Source organism: Podarcis liolepis (genome assembly GCF_965112155.1).
Source record: "Podarcis liolepis genome assembly, chromosome: 12".
NCBI classification, from domain to species: domain Eukaryota; kingdom Metazoa; phylum Chordata; class Lepidosauria; order Squamata; family Lacertidae; genus Podarcis; species Podarcis liolepis.
In genome coordinates this window covers 47,735,230-47,754,512 of record NC_139563.1, presented here as the reverse complement: position 1 = coordinate 47,754,512, position 19,283 = coordinate 47,735,230, and the positions used below count along the sequence as shown (strand labels likewise).

Genomic DNA, 19,283 nt, shown 5'->3' with positions numbered 1-19,283 from the left:
TGCTTAGTTGTAATTTTTCATCCTAGGGAAAACTCTCTCTCTCTCAATAACACTGGTCTTTTTTTAGGCACTTCAGAAAACCTATCAAAAGATACTCCGGGAGAAAGAAAGTGCTCTAGAAGCCAAATATCAAGCCATGGAGAGAGCAGCTACATTCGAACACGACCGGGACAAAGTCAAGAGGCAGTTCAAGGTAAATCGCTCCTTCTAGCAGCCAATTAAGGTGCTGAGTGCCGGTAGCTTTTGAAACCAGGACTGGCCGCTGCGAAACAAAAAGGATGTATCAATATGCTTGGGGAATATTCAAGGGGAGACCTCCCTGCAACTCAGTGGGCACTGAACATGTATGCTGAGTATCTGTTAATGGGAGAAAACACAAAACTAGAGGAAGGAATCAAATGGAGCATTTTGAAGAAGGAAAAGTGGCCGAAACCCTAAACAGGGCCACTCCACACTGCAAGATTTTGTTGCAGTTCCCATTTGTGTCTACTTATTTTCCTTCTGTCTTTCACATTGCGTCTTGGTGGGGGCTGAGGGTCCTGTTGCTTGTACACTGGACTGTCCCAGCTGGTGTTAGTTTCATGCCAACATGAAAGGACTCTCACATACTATTAAGTGGTGTTTTAGAACAGCTGTAAATTCTGGCTGGTCGTTAGGTTCATATAGCTAACCTTACTTTTTTATATAGATTTTTAGAGAAACCAAGGAAAACGAAATTCAGGATTTACTGAGGGCTAAGCGGGATCTGGAGGCAAAACTGCAGAGGCTGCAGGCCCAAGGCATCCAGGTCTTTGATCCTGAGGAGTCGGATTCAGATGACAGCTGCACGGAGGTTACCAGTAAGAATTTTAACCTGCTGCTTTTGCCAGTCGTGGGGGGACAATGTATATAAATACAGTGGTACCTCGGGTTAAGTACCTAATTCGTTCCGGAGGTCCATTCTTAACCTGAAACTGTTCTTAACCTGAAGCACCACTTTAGCTAATGGGGCCTCCCGCTGCTGCCGCGCCGCAGTCGCGCGATTTCTGTTCTCATCCTGAAGCAAAATTCTTAACCCGAGATACTATCTCTGGGTTAGCGGAGTCTTAACCTGAAGCGTCTGTAACCTGAAGCGTATGTAACCCGAGGTACCACTGTATGTAGCATAAGATAGACAAAAAGCTATCGGCTTCTATTCCTGGTGGATTAAAAAAACTACTACATAATATTAACTTTTAAACAATGATAATCTGCTAAATTACTACCCACCCACCCACAAACTCATCACACAAGCCATTTCAAATTGTATCGCTGTACAGTGATCCTCACGTGCACCACTGCCAACAGATGCTATTTGGCCCCCAAATGTTGCACCCCACCCCAAACTCCTAGCGGTGCAAGATTCTGTGGGTCTTAGGGGCTTCCCCAGTGTTCATGTTTCCTTTTGGAAATGAGGCACAGCAGAGACTGTGGTGTCTTTATGATATAAAGTTTTATCTACACATATATACAACAGCCTATGATGGAGGGGTCGCAGCATTAACACCCCAAAAAGGTCTACAGCTGCAGTCTTGGATTCAAACAGAAATCAAACAATTGCTCTCAAATACTGTTCTGACTCTCCAGCTTGCTGATTTAATTCTTGGTCATATCACTGCAACTCCTAAACTCAGGCTTTGTCCTTCTAACTATTTGCCATCTCACACTGAGCGTCTTTCCTTTGTTTCCCTTAATGGCCAAACACCCAAGATATTATATCAACACCAGAAGGTAGCCTGGGTTATACAATGATAATAATCTGATTGTGTTTTAAGCTGTTGTTTTATGTTTCCTAATTTGATCATTCATCATTTGATTTATGTTATGCTGATTAAATTGTTGCATGTCGCCTAAATGACTAGGTAATTGATGACCAGTCTATGTAAACAATAGGTATCCATCAGTAAATGCTTGTTTTATTTTTAAGCCACTGGAGCTCAGACCGAATATTGGACTGGCGGAGCTTTGGGAAGCGAGCCTTCCATGGGCAGCATGATACAGCTTCAGCAGTCCTTCCGAGGCCCTGAGTTTGCACATAGCTCCATAGATGTGGAAGGGCCATTTGCAAATGTCAACAGAGGTAAGGGCTTGGTTCTCTCTGAAGCAAGGGTGATTAAAATTTTAAAAGACCCGAGACAAAATCTTGCAGTGTTGTATCACTTCAAGACAAACTGTGGCTGAAATGCGGAGTCGACCTGCAGAACAATTCATCTTTTCATCAGTGTTTTAGTTATATCATGTACCGGCACAAATTCCAGCTTCTTTGCAGATGACCTGTAGTGGCAATTGAGGTTTAAACTGGTGAAATAATGATTGATTGATTGACTGATTGATTGATTGATTGATTGATTGAATCTTCCCTCCCTATCCTGAAATGGGTGTTGTGTTGTTGTGGTTGTTAAAGGCATCACTTTTTAAATTCAAAAGTCACATGTGTGTGTCTCTCTCTGTGTGAAGCCACCCAAAGGGACTTCTTTTCTTTTTAAAGAGAGCACTACGGCACACGTAGTTGGTAGCACAGGATATTTTCATTCGCTGCTTCGAAACGTGACATTCAGTTTAAAGAAATATTGATGAATGAACAACATTTTGTGGACCTTAAGGTCCAGCCTGGCAACATTGACAGGCCAGGCCAATTGCATACCACCCCCTGTGACTGTTGGAAGAGCTTGGTGGGAGGGATGGACTGGCTGGGCTGCATTAAACTGATTGGTGGTTTTGAATCGGCTAACAATGTGTTTGTGTGTGTTGTCTTTTCTTACTTTTGCAGATGACTGGGATGCAGCTGTCGCTAGTTTGCTGCAAGTCACTCCCTTGTTTTCCCACTCTTTGTGGAGCAATACAATTAGGGTGTATCTCATCAGTACAGAAGAGACTCAGCAAGAAGTAGACATTTTCATACAGGTGAGAAAAATGCGTGCAGGATATACTAGTGATTTTCAACACTTTTCTGCATTCTGTTGTCACAACACTTTGCAATCTGCTTCACACGGACAATAAACTGTATCCTGATTTCACAGTTTTCGAAACAGGGAACATTGCCCAGTTAGTAAAGCCTGTGTTTTGTATTGATAAGATTTCTAGGTTACTGCTTGCCATTTTCCAGTTTAAAAGTAATTTTGAGTCATATTGCTGAGCGAGGTGTCTGCCTCAAGGTATAGAGAACTGCTACCCACCAGAGCAGACAGTATAAGCCTTAAATATATTACTTGGCTCATAAATAATGTGGCTTTTTTCTGTCATATGGAGCAGAATTTTCTGAATTTATGACGCCTTGGTGACCTGGTGTGTGACACAATGAATCACTTCAGTGCAAAGAGTGTATTATTCTGGCTGTGTGACACAGCAACTTTATTTTGAATTTTGGTTTGATCAGAATGTAACTTCCATCCACCTGGTTGTAGTCCACACTGTCATTTATTTACCTATCTACCAACAAAATCTCAGTATAATGTACAGCAACTGGATAAGTGTTTTATTATAGTTATGCTTAGCTTGAAATGCCCCTGGGCCTTTGCAAACCTTTTTGAGAAAGGGAAGTTCAAACCCCTCCAAACCAGAACTGCTGCCTTCAGTTTGAACCTACCTGAGCACTAAAATCAATGTTGAAATCTGGATTCTGCGACCATTGGAGGTGCAGTGGGTGGGAGGTCCAGTGTTGTGGAACACTCTTCCAACAGGGCTCCGTCCGACACCATTGCTACCCATGTTTCGTGGAGCAATGAAAATACAGCTGTTCTAGTGAGCTTTTGGGTCTTACGTCAACTGATTTGAAACTCTTCTATTTTCAACTGTGCATGAAATTGTGCTGTGATCTTGGATATAATAATAATAATAATAATAATAATAATAATAATAATAATAATAATAATTTATTATTTATACCCCGCCCATCTGGCTGGGCCTCCCCAGCCACTCTGGGCGGCTTCCATAGAAACCAAAAATACAATAAAATATCACACGTTAAAAACTTCCCTGAACAGGGCTGCCTTAAGATGTCTCCTGAATGTCAGGTAGTTGTTTATCACTTTGACATCTGCTGGAAGGGCGTTCCACAGGGCGGGCGCCACTACCGAGAAGGCCCTCTGCCTGGTTCCCTGTAGCTTTGCTTCTCGCAATGAGGGAACCGCCAGAAGGCCCTCGGCGCTCGACCTCAGCGTCTGGGCAGAATGGTAGGGGTGGAGACGCTCCTTCAGGTATACTGGACCGAGGCCGTTTAGGGCTTTAAAGGTCAGTACCAACACTTTGAATTGTGCTCGGAAACATACTGGGAGCCAATGCAGGTCTTTCAAGACTGGTGTTATATGGTCTCGGCGGCCGCCCCCAGTCACCAGTCTAGCTGCCGCATTCTGGATTAGTTGTAGTTTCCGAGTCACCTTCAAAGGTAGCCCCACGTAGAGTGCATTGCAGTAGTCCAAGCGGGAGATAACCAGAGCATGCACCACTCTGGCGAGACAGTCCGCAGGCAGATAGGGTCTCAGCCTACGTACCAGATGGAGCTGGTAAACAGCTTCCCTGGATACAGATTTGACCTGTGCCTCCATGGACAGCTGTGAGTCCAAAATGACTCCCAGGCTGCGCACCTGGTCCTTCAGGGGCACAGTTACCCCATTCAGGACCAGGGAATCCTCCACACCTGCCTGCCTCCTGTCCCCCAAAAACAGTACTTCTGTCTTGTCAGGATTCAACCTCAATCTGTTATTCTTGTGCTTGTATAATATATTATTTTGGTCTTTCAGTACTATCTTTGCTCGGTTGTGTGGACCAGTTTGAGTATCCTTGTATAGAAAAGCGAGTTATAAATTATTGTAAGTAAATAAATCTGAGAAACGAAAGAACGGGACTGTCTCTTGGCGTGTCCTTGACATCATCCAGAGCGTCTTGTAGCTAACTGGAGAGAAAATAAATCGATTTAGGAAGGAAGGTGGTATCCAGCATGCCAAATGACTCTCAGGCTTACAACCCACTACTAGTAATCATTTATGAATGACTGTGGCTGAGAGTAGACTTAATGGTTAACAGTGATTACTGCTAGCCAGAGTTTCTTGTGTTAACCCCAATTAGAGAAACCCAGCGAAACAATGGCCTAGTTTGCTCAATCTTGTTTTTTGTGATGGCAATTTAGCACCCATAACAAAACCCACATTTTCCTCTTAACTTTCAGAAATACTCTCCCAAACTTCGGAAATATTGTGAAACAATGGAATACTTCTTCCAAGCTGTCCATTTTCCAGTAGAAACCGAAAGTACTTTCCAGGCTGTGAGAAAATGGGAAATTGAGAAAAGCTCTTTAGCCATTTTGTTCTTGCATCTAAATTTGCCAAGGTGAGTTAGCAGCTTAGGAAACCGTTAAACAGAAACAGGCAAGTACATCAGTAAAAGTGGACTATGTCACTAAGATGTTCCTGGGTATATGGAATATATTTTCAATCAGTTTTGTTTTTAAATACTTGAATACGGAACCTGCCTTAAACCAGATTAAAAAACTCAGCTTGTCTCAACACCACAGGTTTTCTAACATATTCCAATTGAAGTACGCTTACTTTATTCAAATGTATACACCAGAATTCTTCCTAGAAAGAATACTAAGAGCGCAATGTCTAATGCCTACTTACTGTGTTTAATGGGGTTTAGAGGATTGCAGCCTAAGGGTACTTTTCCTTAAAAGACCCATTTGGTTTTATTTATTTTTGTTTCTTTCTTTACAACTCTGAATCTCAGTACGTTTTTGCCCTCAGTTTTTTAAAGGCACGTTGCTTGTTTCGTGATAAAAAGGCTTGCCCCTTTTTGACTGGAGCCTTTTGTAGAAAAAAGTGCACCCTTGCGGCTGATGTTGATGAAAACTGTGTGCTACAGCAGAATAGTATATAGCACAAAAATGCTGGTTTTTCAATCTAGCTGCCTGCTGGATGAGTGCGAAGAAGCCTTCTTGAAAAACCCTGAAGGGAAGCCCCGTCTTATTTGCCACCGACTGGAAGATGGACAAGTCGGTTCGGATTCTGTGCAGCGATTAGTTGAGCAAGTTCGTTATGTGAACAAAACAAAGGTAATCAGAGTGTGCTGCAAGTTAGTACGTTTATCAGTTTTCTTATTTTGTAACCGTTTGAAGAAGCTGGTGTTAACATAATTTGTATGTGACGCCTTAAATAATTTTTTTTTTTTTTTAAGGATAGTGCATGCAGGAAGATAATGGAATAGCACACATTCAGGCAATTGAATGCAACCTGATCGTGCAATCCCAAATCAATTTTGCTTCCCAGATAGTTGTTTACTGTCACGCTGCAATAGTTGTTTCTGTCTTTGATATAAATATCTAGTGGAAAAAAGGCTGAGGTTTCCAAAAAGAGATATTGCTTCTAAGATTGCTGTGATAGTAATATTTTTCACCTTGAACCCTAATGAGGAAGGATTTTTATTTTTATTTTTTTGGCCTTTAAAATGTGCTTTTGTTTATGTAGTTCAGTTCTGAAAAAAATGCTCTGTCCTTAAAATTAATTGGATTCAAAGAATGAAGATACTTCGAATTACTCTTCCCTACTAGCATTCATTTTTGTCTTCTGTCATTCCTGCCCTTTGTACTACTGAGTTTGAAATGGCTATTATTGGGTGGTTATTGCATAACGGTGCAAATTTTAAATACAGCCCTACATCCAAATATACAGCATGGCCTGATGATCCACACCCTTTGAAAAGCAACAACCCCGTTTAATTCTTTTTGTGATATTTAATTTTAAAATGTAAATAAGTTTGTGTATGTTTGTAACGAAGCAATTTTTAAAAGGAAAAGAGTAGCTCATCTAGGCTTCCTATGGAATCAGGAGATTGAATTATTGTTGCCTAGGAGAGTAGTATGCTGAACTGACTTTCTGTTTTTTTAAAGTGTGCAAATATTTTCTGAATAAGATGCCTCAGGTCTGTAAAAACAACCTACTTCTATCTGGAGACGTAGTCTTTTCAGAATCATTTCTCTCTCCTCCTACCCCAGATCATCAGCCATATGGGAGGAGAAGAGGAAGGAGCCCGTGAAGTCTATAATTATGTGGAAAAGACCATAAAACAGGTATTTCCCCAAAGGCCAGTTGTCTGGTGGAAAAGCAGTGTATAAATGCTGTGATTTATTTTTTTAAAGGAATAAATCAACATGGGGTTCTTGACTTTCGTTTGCATAAATTGGGGTTGCTTCACACATTGCATTATTATATGCATATCTAGAGTATATTTTAAAGGATCTTATTTAAAGCCAGAGTGGGGAAGCCAAAAGCATTTGGCTTCAGCTTTAAAACTAATTGCAGGTTTAGGTAATATGCAAACTTCAGGAAACTGTGGGTTGCTTGAACTATGGTTGGTGAGAACAAGGAAAGATCTGAAATTATGATTTGACCCCGGCTTGTTCTCAATAACCACCCTGAAATTGTAAAAAAGAAGAAGAAGAAAGGCAAATGACCCCTGGACTCTTAAGTCTAGTCAAAGGTGACTATGGGGTTGTGGCGCTCATCTCACTTTCAGGCTGAGGGAGCTGGTGTTTGTCCACAGACAACTTTCCAGGTCTTGTGGCCAGCATGACTTAAACTGACGGAACACCGTGACAGAAACCAGAGCACATGGAAACGCCGTTTACCTTCCCAACAGAGTGGTATCTATTTATCTACTTGCACTGGCATGCTTTTGAACTGCTAGGTTGGCAGGAGCTGGGACAGAGCAACGGGAGCTCACTCCTTCATGGGGATTCAAACTGCCAACCTTCTGATCAGCAAGCCCAAAAGGCTCAGTGGTTTAGACCACAGCGCCACCCATGTCCTCCTGAAATAGAACATCAGCAGAATGGTTTGTTTGACATCAGAAGCTTCCAGTCTCTTTCCTTGTATGCTCAGAAGAGGAAAAAACAGAGAAAGCGTGTAAGACCAAGATTTGCTGTAGTAGGAAAGTAGTAGGAAAACCATGGTTTTATGTTAAGTTGGAACTGGACTGATGGCAGGACATCCCTAAAACACATGAACTATATGAAGAAAGGATGATTCCTCCAAAGCCCACCTGAATTTGGTGGTGGAGAAGTCCTTGGGGTAGATTTAAGCCCCAGCACCTCCTTCTTTAGGGACACGGGTGGTGCTGTGGGTTAAACCACAGAGCCTAGGACTTGCCGATCAGAAGGTCGGCGGTTCGAATCCCCGCGACGGGGTGAGCTCCCGTTGCTCGGTCCCTGCTCCTGCCAACCTAGCAGTTCAAAAGCACGTCAGAGTGCAAGTAGATAAATAGGTACCGCTCCAGCGGGAAGGTAAACGGCGCTTCCGTGCGCTGCTCTGGTTCGCCAGAAGTGGCTTAGTCATGCTGGCCATATGACCCGGAAGCTGTACGCCGGCTCCCTCGGCCAGTAAAGCGAGATGAGCGCTGCAACCCGAGTCAGTCACGACTGGACCTAATGGTCAGGGGTCCCTTTACCTTTACCTCCTTCTTTGGGCACTGACCACTTCGTAGACAAGAGTCACTCACTGCTTCTTCATAGGATTTGTTTTTCTGCTAACATAGGATATACTGGGCTGTGAAATTACACAACTGGAAAGGAAGGGCGCAACAGACAGTGCTGAGCCTTCCATTCCCGAAGAGGAAATTTTTGGAGACGTGCTGTGGGATGCTCACGATGAACAAGAACAGATGGAGGCATTCCAGCAGGCGTCCAGTTCAACTTCTGAGCTTGGATTTGAGAAAGTAAGTTTGTGCCCTATTTTAAGGCACACAATAAGTGTTTGTGTCTGTTTTCCTTCACTTGCAGCAGGGCTGCCACTCTTGCAGGAAGAGTGGGGTTTGCAAACATCCCTGGAGGCTTTCAGTCTTCAGGCTGAAGGAGGCCATATGTCTCAGGCAGACGATTCGGTTGGTTCTGGGACAATTGCCAAATGTGCCTATACCAAGGAGGAAATGTAATGATCGTATTCCAGCTGGCTGTATGCTTCCTTACTGTTGAAGTAACAAGTACAGTGGTACCTCGGGTTAAATACGCTTCAGGTTACATACGCTTCAGGTTACAGACTCCACTAACCTGGAAATAGTATCTCAGGTTAAGAACTTTGCTTCAGGATGAGAACAGAAATTGCGTGGCGGTGGCAGCAGGAGGCCCCATTAGCTAAAGTGGTGCTTCAGGTTAAGAACAGTTTCGGGTTAAGAACGGACCTCTGGAACGAATTAAGTACGTAACCAGAGGTAAAGATAAAGGTCCCCCTCACCATTAGGTCCAGTCGTGACCGACTCATCTCGCTCTATAGGCCGAGGGAACCCCCTAACACTAACCCCCAGATGTTGCGCCCGGTGCGGCCGGCCCCCCCTGCACCCCCCACGCTACGCCACTGCTTCAATCCACTGGTTTCTTTCATACACAGAAATCTAAACAGAACACTGTTGGCAAGAAGGGCACCAACTCTATGTATACATTCCTTTGCACACGGAGGTGTGCTCCCTCTGTGTTTTAATCAAGGGGGCGGCACATTCGCAGGGGAGCTGGGTATTCAATGGAACATGCACAGGGGCTTGGATTGTGTACAATGGCTTGGCTGCCAAGACTCCAGAAAGCATATTTGAAGGGGGAAATGTACAGTGGTACCTCGGGTTAAGAACTTAATTCGTTCTGGAGGTCCGTTCTTAACCTGAAACTGTTCTTAACCTGAGGTACTACTTTAGCTAATAGGGCCTCCCGCTGCTGCCGCATGATTTCTGTTCTCATCCTGAAGCAAAGTTCTTAACCCGAGGTATTATTTCTGGGTTAGCGGAGTCTGTAACCCGAAGCGTCTGTAACCCGAGGTACCATTGTACTCATGTTAGAAATGTAGCTCATGGAATGGTGGTGCTCCTAGAGTTCAAAAAGTCATACACTGGAAGAAATTGTTTCATGCTAAGTGAATTTAAGAGTTTTGCAGATGTATCTTTTCTATCACATTTACATAAATCAATGTTGGAAGGATTGCATCTGTTTCTGGGTATGTTGAATTTCAGTATATTGGCTGTAAGAGGCGATTCTGCATTTTGGTGGGGAGAGGCCTAGGCTAAAAGCAAAGCTGTCCCTCCAGAATTTTGAAGAATCATACTAAATCTTTTAGTTATAAGAGCATGTTCTATGACACTTCTAATGACGTGATGGTGAGAGACCCCTAATTGAATATCTGACTTTTTTTTAAAAAAAGGGCAAAGGGATCCAGACATTCAAGTCTACTTGTGAAATATTTATGTGGTTTGCATATGATGGTTAGTGGTTTGCTGTGACCATGCCTTGGAGAGCTCTCTTGCTCCTCCCACTCATGCATAGAGGAAATAAACAATGATCCCTGGTTCAGACATAAGCATGAAGCCAGCGGTCATTACTTGCTTCCTCTGTGCATGAGTCAGGAGCAAAAGAGCCCTCTTATCATGGTAGCCTATTAACCATGTGGTGCATGAGAAAGTAAACTTAGCTCAGCTCTGCCTCCGCTGAGTGATGGTGAGCTAATCTGTGACCAAGACAGTGTCCTTAAGAATACTAATGTGGACACTAGCCAATTATATTCAGCTTGACTTACGAGTCAATGTATTTAGAACTGAGCGTTTGGGGGACCCAAGATGCTGTTATATCTTCTTGTTATATCACACAGAGCCTCAAGATGAAGTAGATGCTTAGTTTTTTGAATCACTCTGTTTCTTGACTTAACCCCAGAGCTCTTTGTTACGATGCCTGATTTTCGTTTGCAGTATTACGAACGCCTGAATGACTTGGTGGCAGCCCCAGCGCCAATCCCGCCCCTTCTCGTGTCCGGAGGACCAGGCTCAGGAAAATCTCTCCTTTTGTCAAAATGGTATGGTCTTTTAAGTGTTTTCCTTCTTTGTTTTTACGAGAGCCAGTGTGGTGTAGTGGTTAAGAGCGGTAGTCTCGTAATCTGGGGAACCGGGTTCGCGTCTCCGCTCCTCCACATGCAGCTGCTGGGTGACCTTGGACCAGTCACACTTCTCTGAAGTCTCTCAGCCACACTCACCTCACAGAGTGTTTGTTGTGGGAGAGGAAGGGAAAGGAGAATGTTAGCCGCTTTGAGACTCCTTAAAGGGAGTGAAAGGCGCGATATCAAATCCAAACTCCTCCTCCTCCTCCTCCTCCTCCTCCTCCTCCTCCTCCTCCTTCTTCTTCTTCTATGGGTCCCCATAGTTGTACCCAATAAAGTTGCAGGATATGACGGAGAAAGTTCACAAGAGCAGCCTTTCAGAGCTGAACCAGATATGCCAGTCCTAGCGTGACAGCTAAGGGGACGTAATGGGGGAGCAGTTGCCTTGCTTAGAGCAGAGTTAGTGTTTCTTAGGGACCTTCTTTTGCAAAATGGAGTCAAAGCTGGACTCTAGCTCCTATAGTGGGACAGGATCTGTTCCTGCTCTGTCTCCTCCTCCTTGGCCTTTCAGTTCTGTGTGGGTTTTTTTTAACAACCCCACCCCCCAATATTCCGTAGCAAAGATGGGGAAGCCATGATCCTCTGGGTGTTGATTTCCCTGCCTAAATCCCATGGATGCTGCTGAATAAGAAGTCCCAAGTCCACAAAATAGCTCTTGGATAGAAATAAACCTGGCAGATAGAAGGTACTCTGCAAATGTTCAAAAGTACGGTCCTTTTGGAAGCCAAGAGAAACTATTTCTCTTGGAAATAGGACCCTCGTACCTACGGGACTGCCTCTCTTGGTATGCCCCACGGAGAGCCTCAAGGTCCATAAATAGCAACACCATAGAGGTCCCGGGCTCTAAGGAAGTCAGATTAGCTTCAACCAGAGCCAGGGCATTTTCAACTCTGGCTCCGGCCTGGTGGAACGCTCTGCCTCATGAGACCAGGGCCCTGCAGGATCTGATTTCTTTCCGCAGGGCCTGTAGGACAGAGTTGTTCCACCTGGCCTTTGGCTTGGAGCCAATTTGATTCCCTCCCCCTCTTTCTTTTTTCCTTTCTCCTCCTGTGATGGAACTCCTATTTGGGGACTTCCCTGGCTTTTTTTCTGGCCCATGTAGGACCAGTCTGGATAGTTAGCCTTGGTGAAGACTTGACATTTTCATCCCCCCAAAAGGTTTTGATTTGAGTTTCCACAGAAATGAGGCTGTATTTTAATGTTTTAATGTTGTATTTTAATCTTGTTTTTAAGTTGTATTTAAATCAGTTTTTTTATATCGGGTGTTAGCTGCACTGAGCCTGGTCTTGGCTGGGGAGGGCGGGGTATAAATAAAATTATTATTATTATTATTATTATTATTATTATTATTATTATTATTATTATGTAACAGGTGGACAGCCTGTTGCCTTCCGGCTGTTGCTGAACTACAGATCCCATCAACCCCAGCCAGCAAGGCCAATGGTTGGGGATGATGGGATGGTAGTCCAGCAACATTTGGATGGCCACAGGTTCTCTGTCCTGCTTCTGTTGTGGCCACGCCCAAGTGTTTTGCCTTTCTATGGGTCGTAAGGAAATCCTGCACATGCCTAATAACTGCAGGGTCAGGTTTTTGCCATCTTTTTAGTGGTCTCAAAATGGTTGAGGAGCAAATCTGAGGTGGCTGGGAGGTGATCACACAGACCTTCCTCACCCACTGATTAACTACCTCTGTCCTGTTGAGAGAAATCATTCGGCTGATAAGCCCCATAAACACGAATCCCCTTTGGACAGAGTGGGTTGCCTCCAAATAATATGCTGTACAGACTTTAAGTCCAGACAGTTGGCTGCTCCTGTTTGTCCACTTTCAAAATATGTGTATACACCCCCTTGCAGCAAGACATGGATGGTCCGAATGGTCAATTTGGCTAATGCCCCCTGAAAGCACAGTGCATTTATAAGTGCTGTCAACAAGCTCAGTGGCAGGGCACATGTTGTGCATGCAGAAGGGTCCAGCACCTCAAGCCGGGCTGGGAATGAACCCTGCCTGAGAACCAGTACAGTGGTACCTCGAGTTAAGTACTTAATTTGTTCCAGAGGCCTGTTCTTAACCTGAAACTTAACCTGAAACTGCCAACCTAGCAGTTCGAAAGCACGTCAAAGTGCAAGTAGACAAATAGGTACCACTCCGGCGGGAAGGTAAACGGCATTTCCGTGCACTGCTCTGGTTCGCCAGAAGCGGCTTAGTCATGCTGGCCACATGACCCAGAAGCTGTACGCCAGCTCCCTCGGCCAATAAAGCAAGAGGAGCGCCACAACCCCAGAGTCGGCCATGACTGGACCTAACGGTCAGCGGTCCCTTTACCTCTACCTCTGGTTACGTACTTAATTCGTTCCGGAGGTCTGTTCTTAACCTGAAACTGTTCTTAACCTGAAGCACCACTTTAGCTAATGGGGCCTCCCGCTGCTGCCACGCCGCCGGAGCACAATTTCTGTTCTCATCCTGAAGCAAAGTTCTTAACCCGAGGTACTATTTCTGGGTTAGCAGAGTCTGTAACCTGAAGCGTATGTAACCTGAGGTACCACTGTACTGGGCTAAACGGACCAATGGTTTCAACTTGGTGCAAAGCATCTTCCTACATTCCTATACTAGTCCCAATATTTCCCACATACTGATCATCCTTCTCTGCTCATTTTTTTTTACATTTAAATACAGCCGTCTCAAAATATTAAAAACAGTAAAAACAGTAAACTAACATTCCAAAAGATCATTGGCACCATTTAGATGCTGTAATGCAACTTTGAAAATGTATGTTCACGAGAAACTCATCTTCTCCCTTGTTTGTCTCTCCACCTTCTCCCTAGGATTCAGTTGCAACAGAAGCATTCGCCAAATACTCTCATCCTATATCATTTCGTTGGGAAACCTTTGTCTAGCAGTTCAGAGCCTGCGCTGATTCTCAGACGTCTCACTTTAAAGGTATTTCAAAAAAAATAAATAAAGTGAAAATTGGGCAGGGCAGAATCGCCAAAGTCTTTTTAAGGACCTGAATGCCTGTGTGCTAAAGAAAAAGTCAAGAACTATTTTAATGGGCCTTGAATTTCTGATTTGACAGTAAGCCATCATATGGTGTACTCTGAACATTCTGATCCCTGGCAAGGAGGTCATTCCCATTTTTTCCTTCCCTGGGCCTTCGGGTCAACATGGGATTGCAGCGAAGCAAAGGTTAGGCTTAGTATGTTGTGGAATCTTGGACCACGGTTAAGGCCTCTCCTTGTTAACCATGGGGCGTAGCCAAGATTTGGCCTATGGTTACAGGTTGTGGTTGAGGAGAAGAGGCCTTAACCATGATCTTGGTTTTGGATGACATGTTAAGCCAAATGCTGGCCTAGCTGGTGGGCTGCATTGACCCCCATAACATGGAGAAGAGCAAAATGGCTGCATTTCCCTTCTTGGGAGCCAGTTAAAGATTGACTTCACGTGATATTCGGACGTGAGCAATATCTGCTTTGTCTCAAATGCCATGAAACTGCAAAAACAATCTCTAGGACACTGAAATATATATATATCTTAGGAATACCAGTTAGTTCATAACAAAAAAACAACAACCATGAGAGTTAATGCACTGAGTAATATGTTTTCCTGGCTATTCCCAGCCATCTGGACAAAGAAGTAGAGACAGGTGGTATTTCGTCTGTTTGAGGCTCCAGGCAAACCCAGTCGGCGTTTTTCAGTTGGCAGCACACTGCACTGCTGCTGAGCTCGTCTCTCTTGATTTAGATACATGCAGTCATATTTTTAGAATAATACCCTAATTCGTGGACCCGAAAGTAGTGTGAAGGCAAAGTGAATCAGTGTCTACTGTTGAAGCTGGGCTGTTCTGGCCTTGTGAGCTGCCTGGGAAGGGAACCATATGCAAGCCTTTGTGCGAAGTATAAGTGTAGCAGTTGTTTAAAGATATGACTGTTCTTTTTTAAAAAAGACGATGGTTCATTATGCTTGGCATTGATCCATATGTGGGTGCTTGGTCCCCTGTCCCTGCCACCCAGGATGTTGTGTGGTTCCTCATATGCTGGGCAATGCCAGGTCAACTACTGGGACAAAAATGGTGATGTAGCACTTATAACGACAGAGATCCCTTCTCCTGAATCTGAGCCAGTAAATCAACATTCTTCTCTACCCATCCACCTATTTTGCATTCTACGGACTATTCAGCCCCACTGGGAAGAAGCAGGTCTACATTCTGCAGAGGTCTACCATCCCATCATATACAGACAAAAGTTTTAATAGGATACCGCTAGGGCTAGGCAAGAGATATAGATATAGATATAATGATGTTGTTGTTGTTTAGTCGTTTAGTCGTGTCCGACTCTTCGTGACCCCATGGACAAGAGCACGCCCGTCACTCCTGTCTTCCACTGCCTCCCCCAGTTTGGTCAGACTCATGCTGGTAGCTTCGAGAACACTGTCCAACCATCTCATCCTCTGTCGTCCCCTTCTCCTTGTGCCCTCAATGTTTCCCAACATCAGGGTCTTTTCCAGGGAGTCTTCTCTTCTCTCTCTCTCTCTCTCTCTCTCAATACCCAGATCGAAGTCCATATTGTGATATCAGTTTCATAATTTTTGACCTGGCAGTATATATTGAATCATGGTGTGTGCGTGTGTGTGCTATGCAACAATCACAATGTGAGGGAAACCGCGAAGCCAGCCAATTCTTCTCTCGATCACAAGAGGAGGTGCTGGGGGAAAATCACAATTCAGGAAAAACCATAAAGCCAGCCAATGCCTCTACATAGCTCCATCATTATTTCAGACATTGTGTTTAGCTAGTGATTTATCACAATGTTGAAAAGCAGATATTGCCCACCATGACCTATTATGATGCAAGCAACAATTTGTAGCAAATCTATAGGACTGGGCAGTCAGTGATAGCATAATGTGTCAGCGTCCAATTCTCAGTACTTTATTCTCCTTTCAGGAGAATAAAACCAACCAAAAAATGCTCTTCAATCCTGACACGTCATAAAAGACTATATTTAATTTCAGCATCATTCACGTATCTCTGGAAAGAATTATTCATCTTCTTATTTTGATAAAATCATTTTAAACAGATGGATACGGTATTTTAATCCGCTTTTTGGTCCTCTTTACAACAAAAATGTAATTAACAAGAAATAGCATGGGGTCATATATTGCCTTTAATTAGGTAAAGCATATTTTACTCACATTTACAATGTTGTAGCTTATGCAGCATTCCTGGTCAGTCTCACCTTTGACACTCGATCCTGTAAAGCTATTAGAAGAATTTCCTCGTTGGCTGGAGAAACTTTCTGCTCACCACCAAGGCGGCATTATAATAATTATTGACTCTATTGATCGGATCCAGGTAACATTTGCTGTATACTTGACTTGATAACAGTACTGAAAAATGAATTTAGAATTGTATTGATTATTGTGCATTAGCTATTTCACCATTCAGGCTTTTCGTTGCTAATGGATGATGCTTATTCGATATTACTGAGGTGGTTTTTTTAAAAAAAGTTTGGGAGTAGTGGGCCTAGAACACAACACTGACACAACACACACAACTCTTGCAACGCATTATGTAGAAGGGGTGGGGGAAATTATAGATGTTTACTGCATTCCCAGTGGCCACAGATACATAGACTTGGAAAGTGAAAACATATGCACCATTTCAGGGCCAGATTTAGGGTTAATGAGGCCCTAAGCTACTGAAGCTAATGGAGCCCTTTATATGCCCAGCTGTTCTTTGTCAACAACAAATTGTCGCTGTTTTTTGTGTTGGACACAGGTGGCGCTGTGGGTTAAACCACAGAGCCTAGGACTTGCCGATCAGAAGGTCGGTGGTTCGAATCCCCGCGACGGGGTGAGCTCCCGTTGCTCGGTCCCTGCTCCTGCCAACCTAGCAGTTCGAAAGCACGTCAAAGTGCAAGTAGATCAATAGGTACCGCTCCAGTGGGAAGGTAAATGGTGTTTCCGCTGCTCTAGTTTGCCAGAAGCGGCTTAGTCATGCTGGCCACCTGACCTGGAAGCTGTACGCTGGCTCCCTCAGCCAATAAAGCGAGATGAGTGCCGCAACCCCAGAATCGGTCACTACTGGACCTAATGGTCAGGGGTCCCTTTGCCTTTACCTTTAAACCATTTTAACCATTACCTGAAGGTAATGGAGCCCTTTATATGTCCAGCTGTTCTTTGTCAACAACAAATTGTTGCTGTTTTTTGTGTTGAATATATGCTCTATGGTAATTTATGGACCTAACAGGTATCTAAAGCCATTTGCCCATGTTGCCATGCAACCAGTCCATGCAGAATGAGCAAACCAGTGATATTTTAGGGAGCAGGCTAGCAGGCAGGGCCCATTACTTACATTATAGGAGCCTACACAACACAAAACACTGTTGCTGTATGTAGGTTTTATTTTATTTGTTTTTATCTTACATTTTGGCAATGTACATCCAGTTTTTTTCTTTAATTTTTTGGGGGGCCCTCAAGAGAGTGGGGCCCTAAACTAAAGTTTGTTTCACTTATACATAAATCCAGCACTGCACCATTTTTCTGTTGGGGGCTATAGGAAATCCGTGCATTTGTGACTTATGGGGACTGCTGAAAGGGAAAAATCAGGGGTGTAACAGTTGTCCTGCGGTGGGGTGAAATCTGTGTTCTGTTCAGCATGCTTATGAGTTTGAATTCAACTCTTTGTTTCTTAGCAAGCTGAAAAGCATATGAAATGGCTGATTGACCCCCTGCCAGTGAATGTGAGGGTCGTAGTGTCTGTGAATGTTGAAACTTGTCCCCCAGCGTGGAGGTAAGTTTGTTCTGGAGATGCTCAAATGCAAAGTGCTTAAACTGTTCAGTTGGCAGGAGTCAGGAGGTGCCTTTAAGTTGTCAATAAAGGGTGTTCTGCAAGAGCCTCTTCAGTCACAAATTTGATGCTCAAACGGCGCTTGCAGCATGACACCCTTTCCCAATACAGTGGTACCTCTAGTTAAGAACTTAATTCGTTCTGGAGGTCTTTTCTTAACCTGAAACTGTTCTTAACCTGAGGTTTTTATTTTTAATTTATTTAATCATTTTTTCAAAACAAACAGCAACCACAAAAAACACATACAAATAAAATCACAATAACACTAATAACACAATTTAACAATTCAGATTTGAGTACTGATATGCCTATAACTACACCTTTTTAACAATATTTCTCCACGTCTCCTCCCCCTACTTGCCATCACTGTCCGCCTTATTCCTTCCAGATTTCGTCATATTTATCCATTCTTAATTTGCGTTGATATGCAATTCGTTTGTATGTAGCTAGTCTGTCCATATTGTCAATCCATTTACTCAATGGAATCTTTTTGCGGCTCTTCTGATTCATCAAAACAAGTTTTTTTGCTTCTAATATGGCACGGTACATCCATTTTTTTTTTTTACCCCTTGTAATCGCCCACGTTTCCAGTATATAATTTAGAATTAAATTCAAATCCCCTAAATAACAATTTCTTAACCTGAGCCGCGCCACCGGAGCACGATTTCTGTTCTCATCCCGAAGCAAAGTTCTTAACCGAGGTACTATTTCTGGGTTAGCGGAGTCGGTAATCTGAAGCGTCTGTAACCTGAGGTACCACTGTATAAGAAATGGGGCAAGAGAGAGATGTAGGGGGAGCCACATTGCATTTTCCTGCTGGGGGAGGGAAGGATTAACTGAGCTGAAAGAGGACTAGGAGATGATTCAGAAAAGGCATGTATGGTCCTGGGACTCTAGCACTTCAGAGTGTAAGTGACAGGTGGCTTGTTTACTTGCTCTCGTATCAAAAATGCCATGCATTTTAAAGCTGTCTCATGGGGGGGAGAAGGCTAGGTTGTGATTCATCCTTGCGTCAAAGCTTTTGTTATATGCAATGTTGTCCCCACATAAACTGCATTCAAATAGGAACCCCTATGCACCCAACCCTGAATTATGAATCATTGGTAGACCCAGGAACTGGAAGGCTAAATTTTCTTTTGTTGTGTTCAGTGTGCCTTACTTTTAGGAAAGTGCGCATAGAATTGGCAGTCTTAATCTGGGCATTTCCATTTCTCAATTTTTCCAGCAACAGAGCAATACTAGAAGCAGGAGACAACCTGACTGCTTTTCTTTTGATGGTGATGGTTTTATTATTATATGCCACCCATCCGACTGGGTTGCCCCAGCCACTCTGGGCAACTCCCAACAACATATTTAAACACAAAAAAACCTCAAACATTAAAAACCTCCCTGTACAGGGCAGCCTTCAGATGTCTTCTAAAGGTCAGGTAGTTGTTTATCTCATTGACATCTGATGGGAGGATGTTCCACAGGGCAGGCTCCACTACCGAGAAGGCCCTCTGGCTGGTTCCCTGAAACTTCACTTCTC

The 19,283-nt window shown here is 43.6% G+C and overlaps 1 protein-coding gene across 3 annotated transcripts in view; it reads left to right on the top strand.

Moving 5' to 3' along the window:
• Positions 1-19,283, top strand: part of NPHP3 (nephrocystin 3) — a 41,151-nt gene that overhangs the window by 1,858 nt on the left and 20,010 nt on the right. For all 3 annotated transcript variants that reach the window (XM_083467847.1, XM_083467846.1, XM_083467845.1), the window contains 12 exons: positions 68-193; positions 689-839; positions 1,946-2,098; positions 2,789-2,922; positions 5,183-5,343; positions 5,917-6,064; positions 7,004-7,078; positions 8,542-8,721; positions 10,729-10,832; positions 13,737-13,851; positions 16,115-16,258; positions 17,601-17,698. In XM_083467847.1, the coding sequence (XP_083323973.1) occupies positions 68-193; positions 689-839; positions 1,946-2,098; positions 2,789-2,922; positions 5,183-5,343; positions 5,917-6,064; positions 7,004-7,078; positions 8,542-8,721; positions 10,729-10,832; positions 13,737-13,851; positions 16,115-16,258; positions 17,601-17,698 (1,589 nt within the window). The remainder of the gene's footprint in view (positions 1-67; positions 194-688; positions 840-1,945; positions 2,099-2,788; positions 2,923-5,182; positions 5,344-5,916; positions 6,065-7,003; positions 7,079-8,541; positions 8,722-10,728; positions 10,833-13,736; positions 13,852-16,114; positions 16,259-17,600; positions 17,699-19,283) is intronic.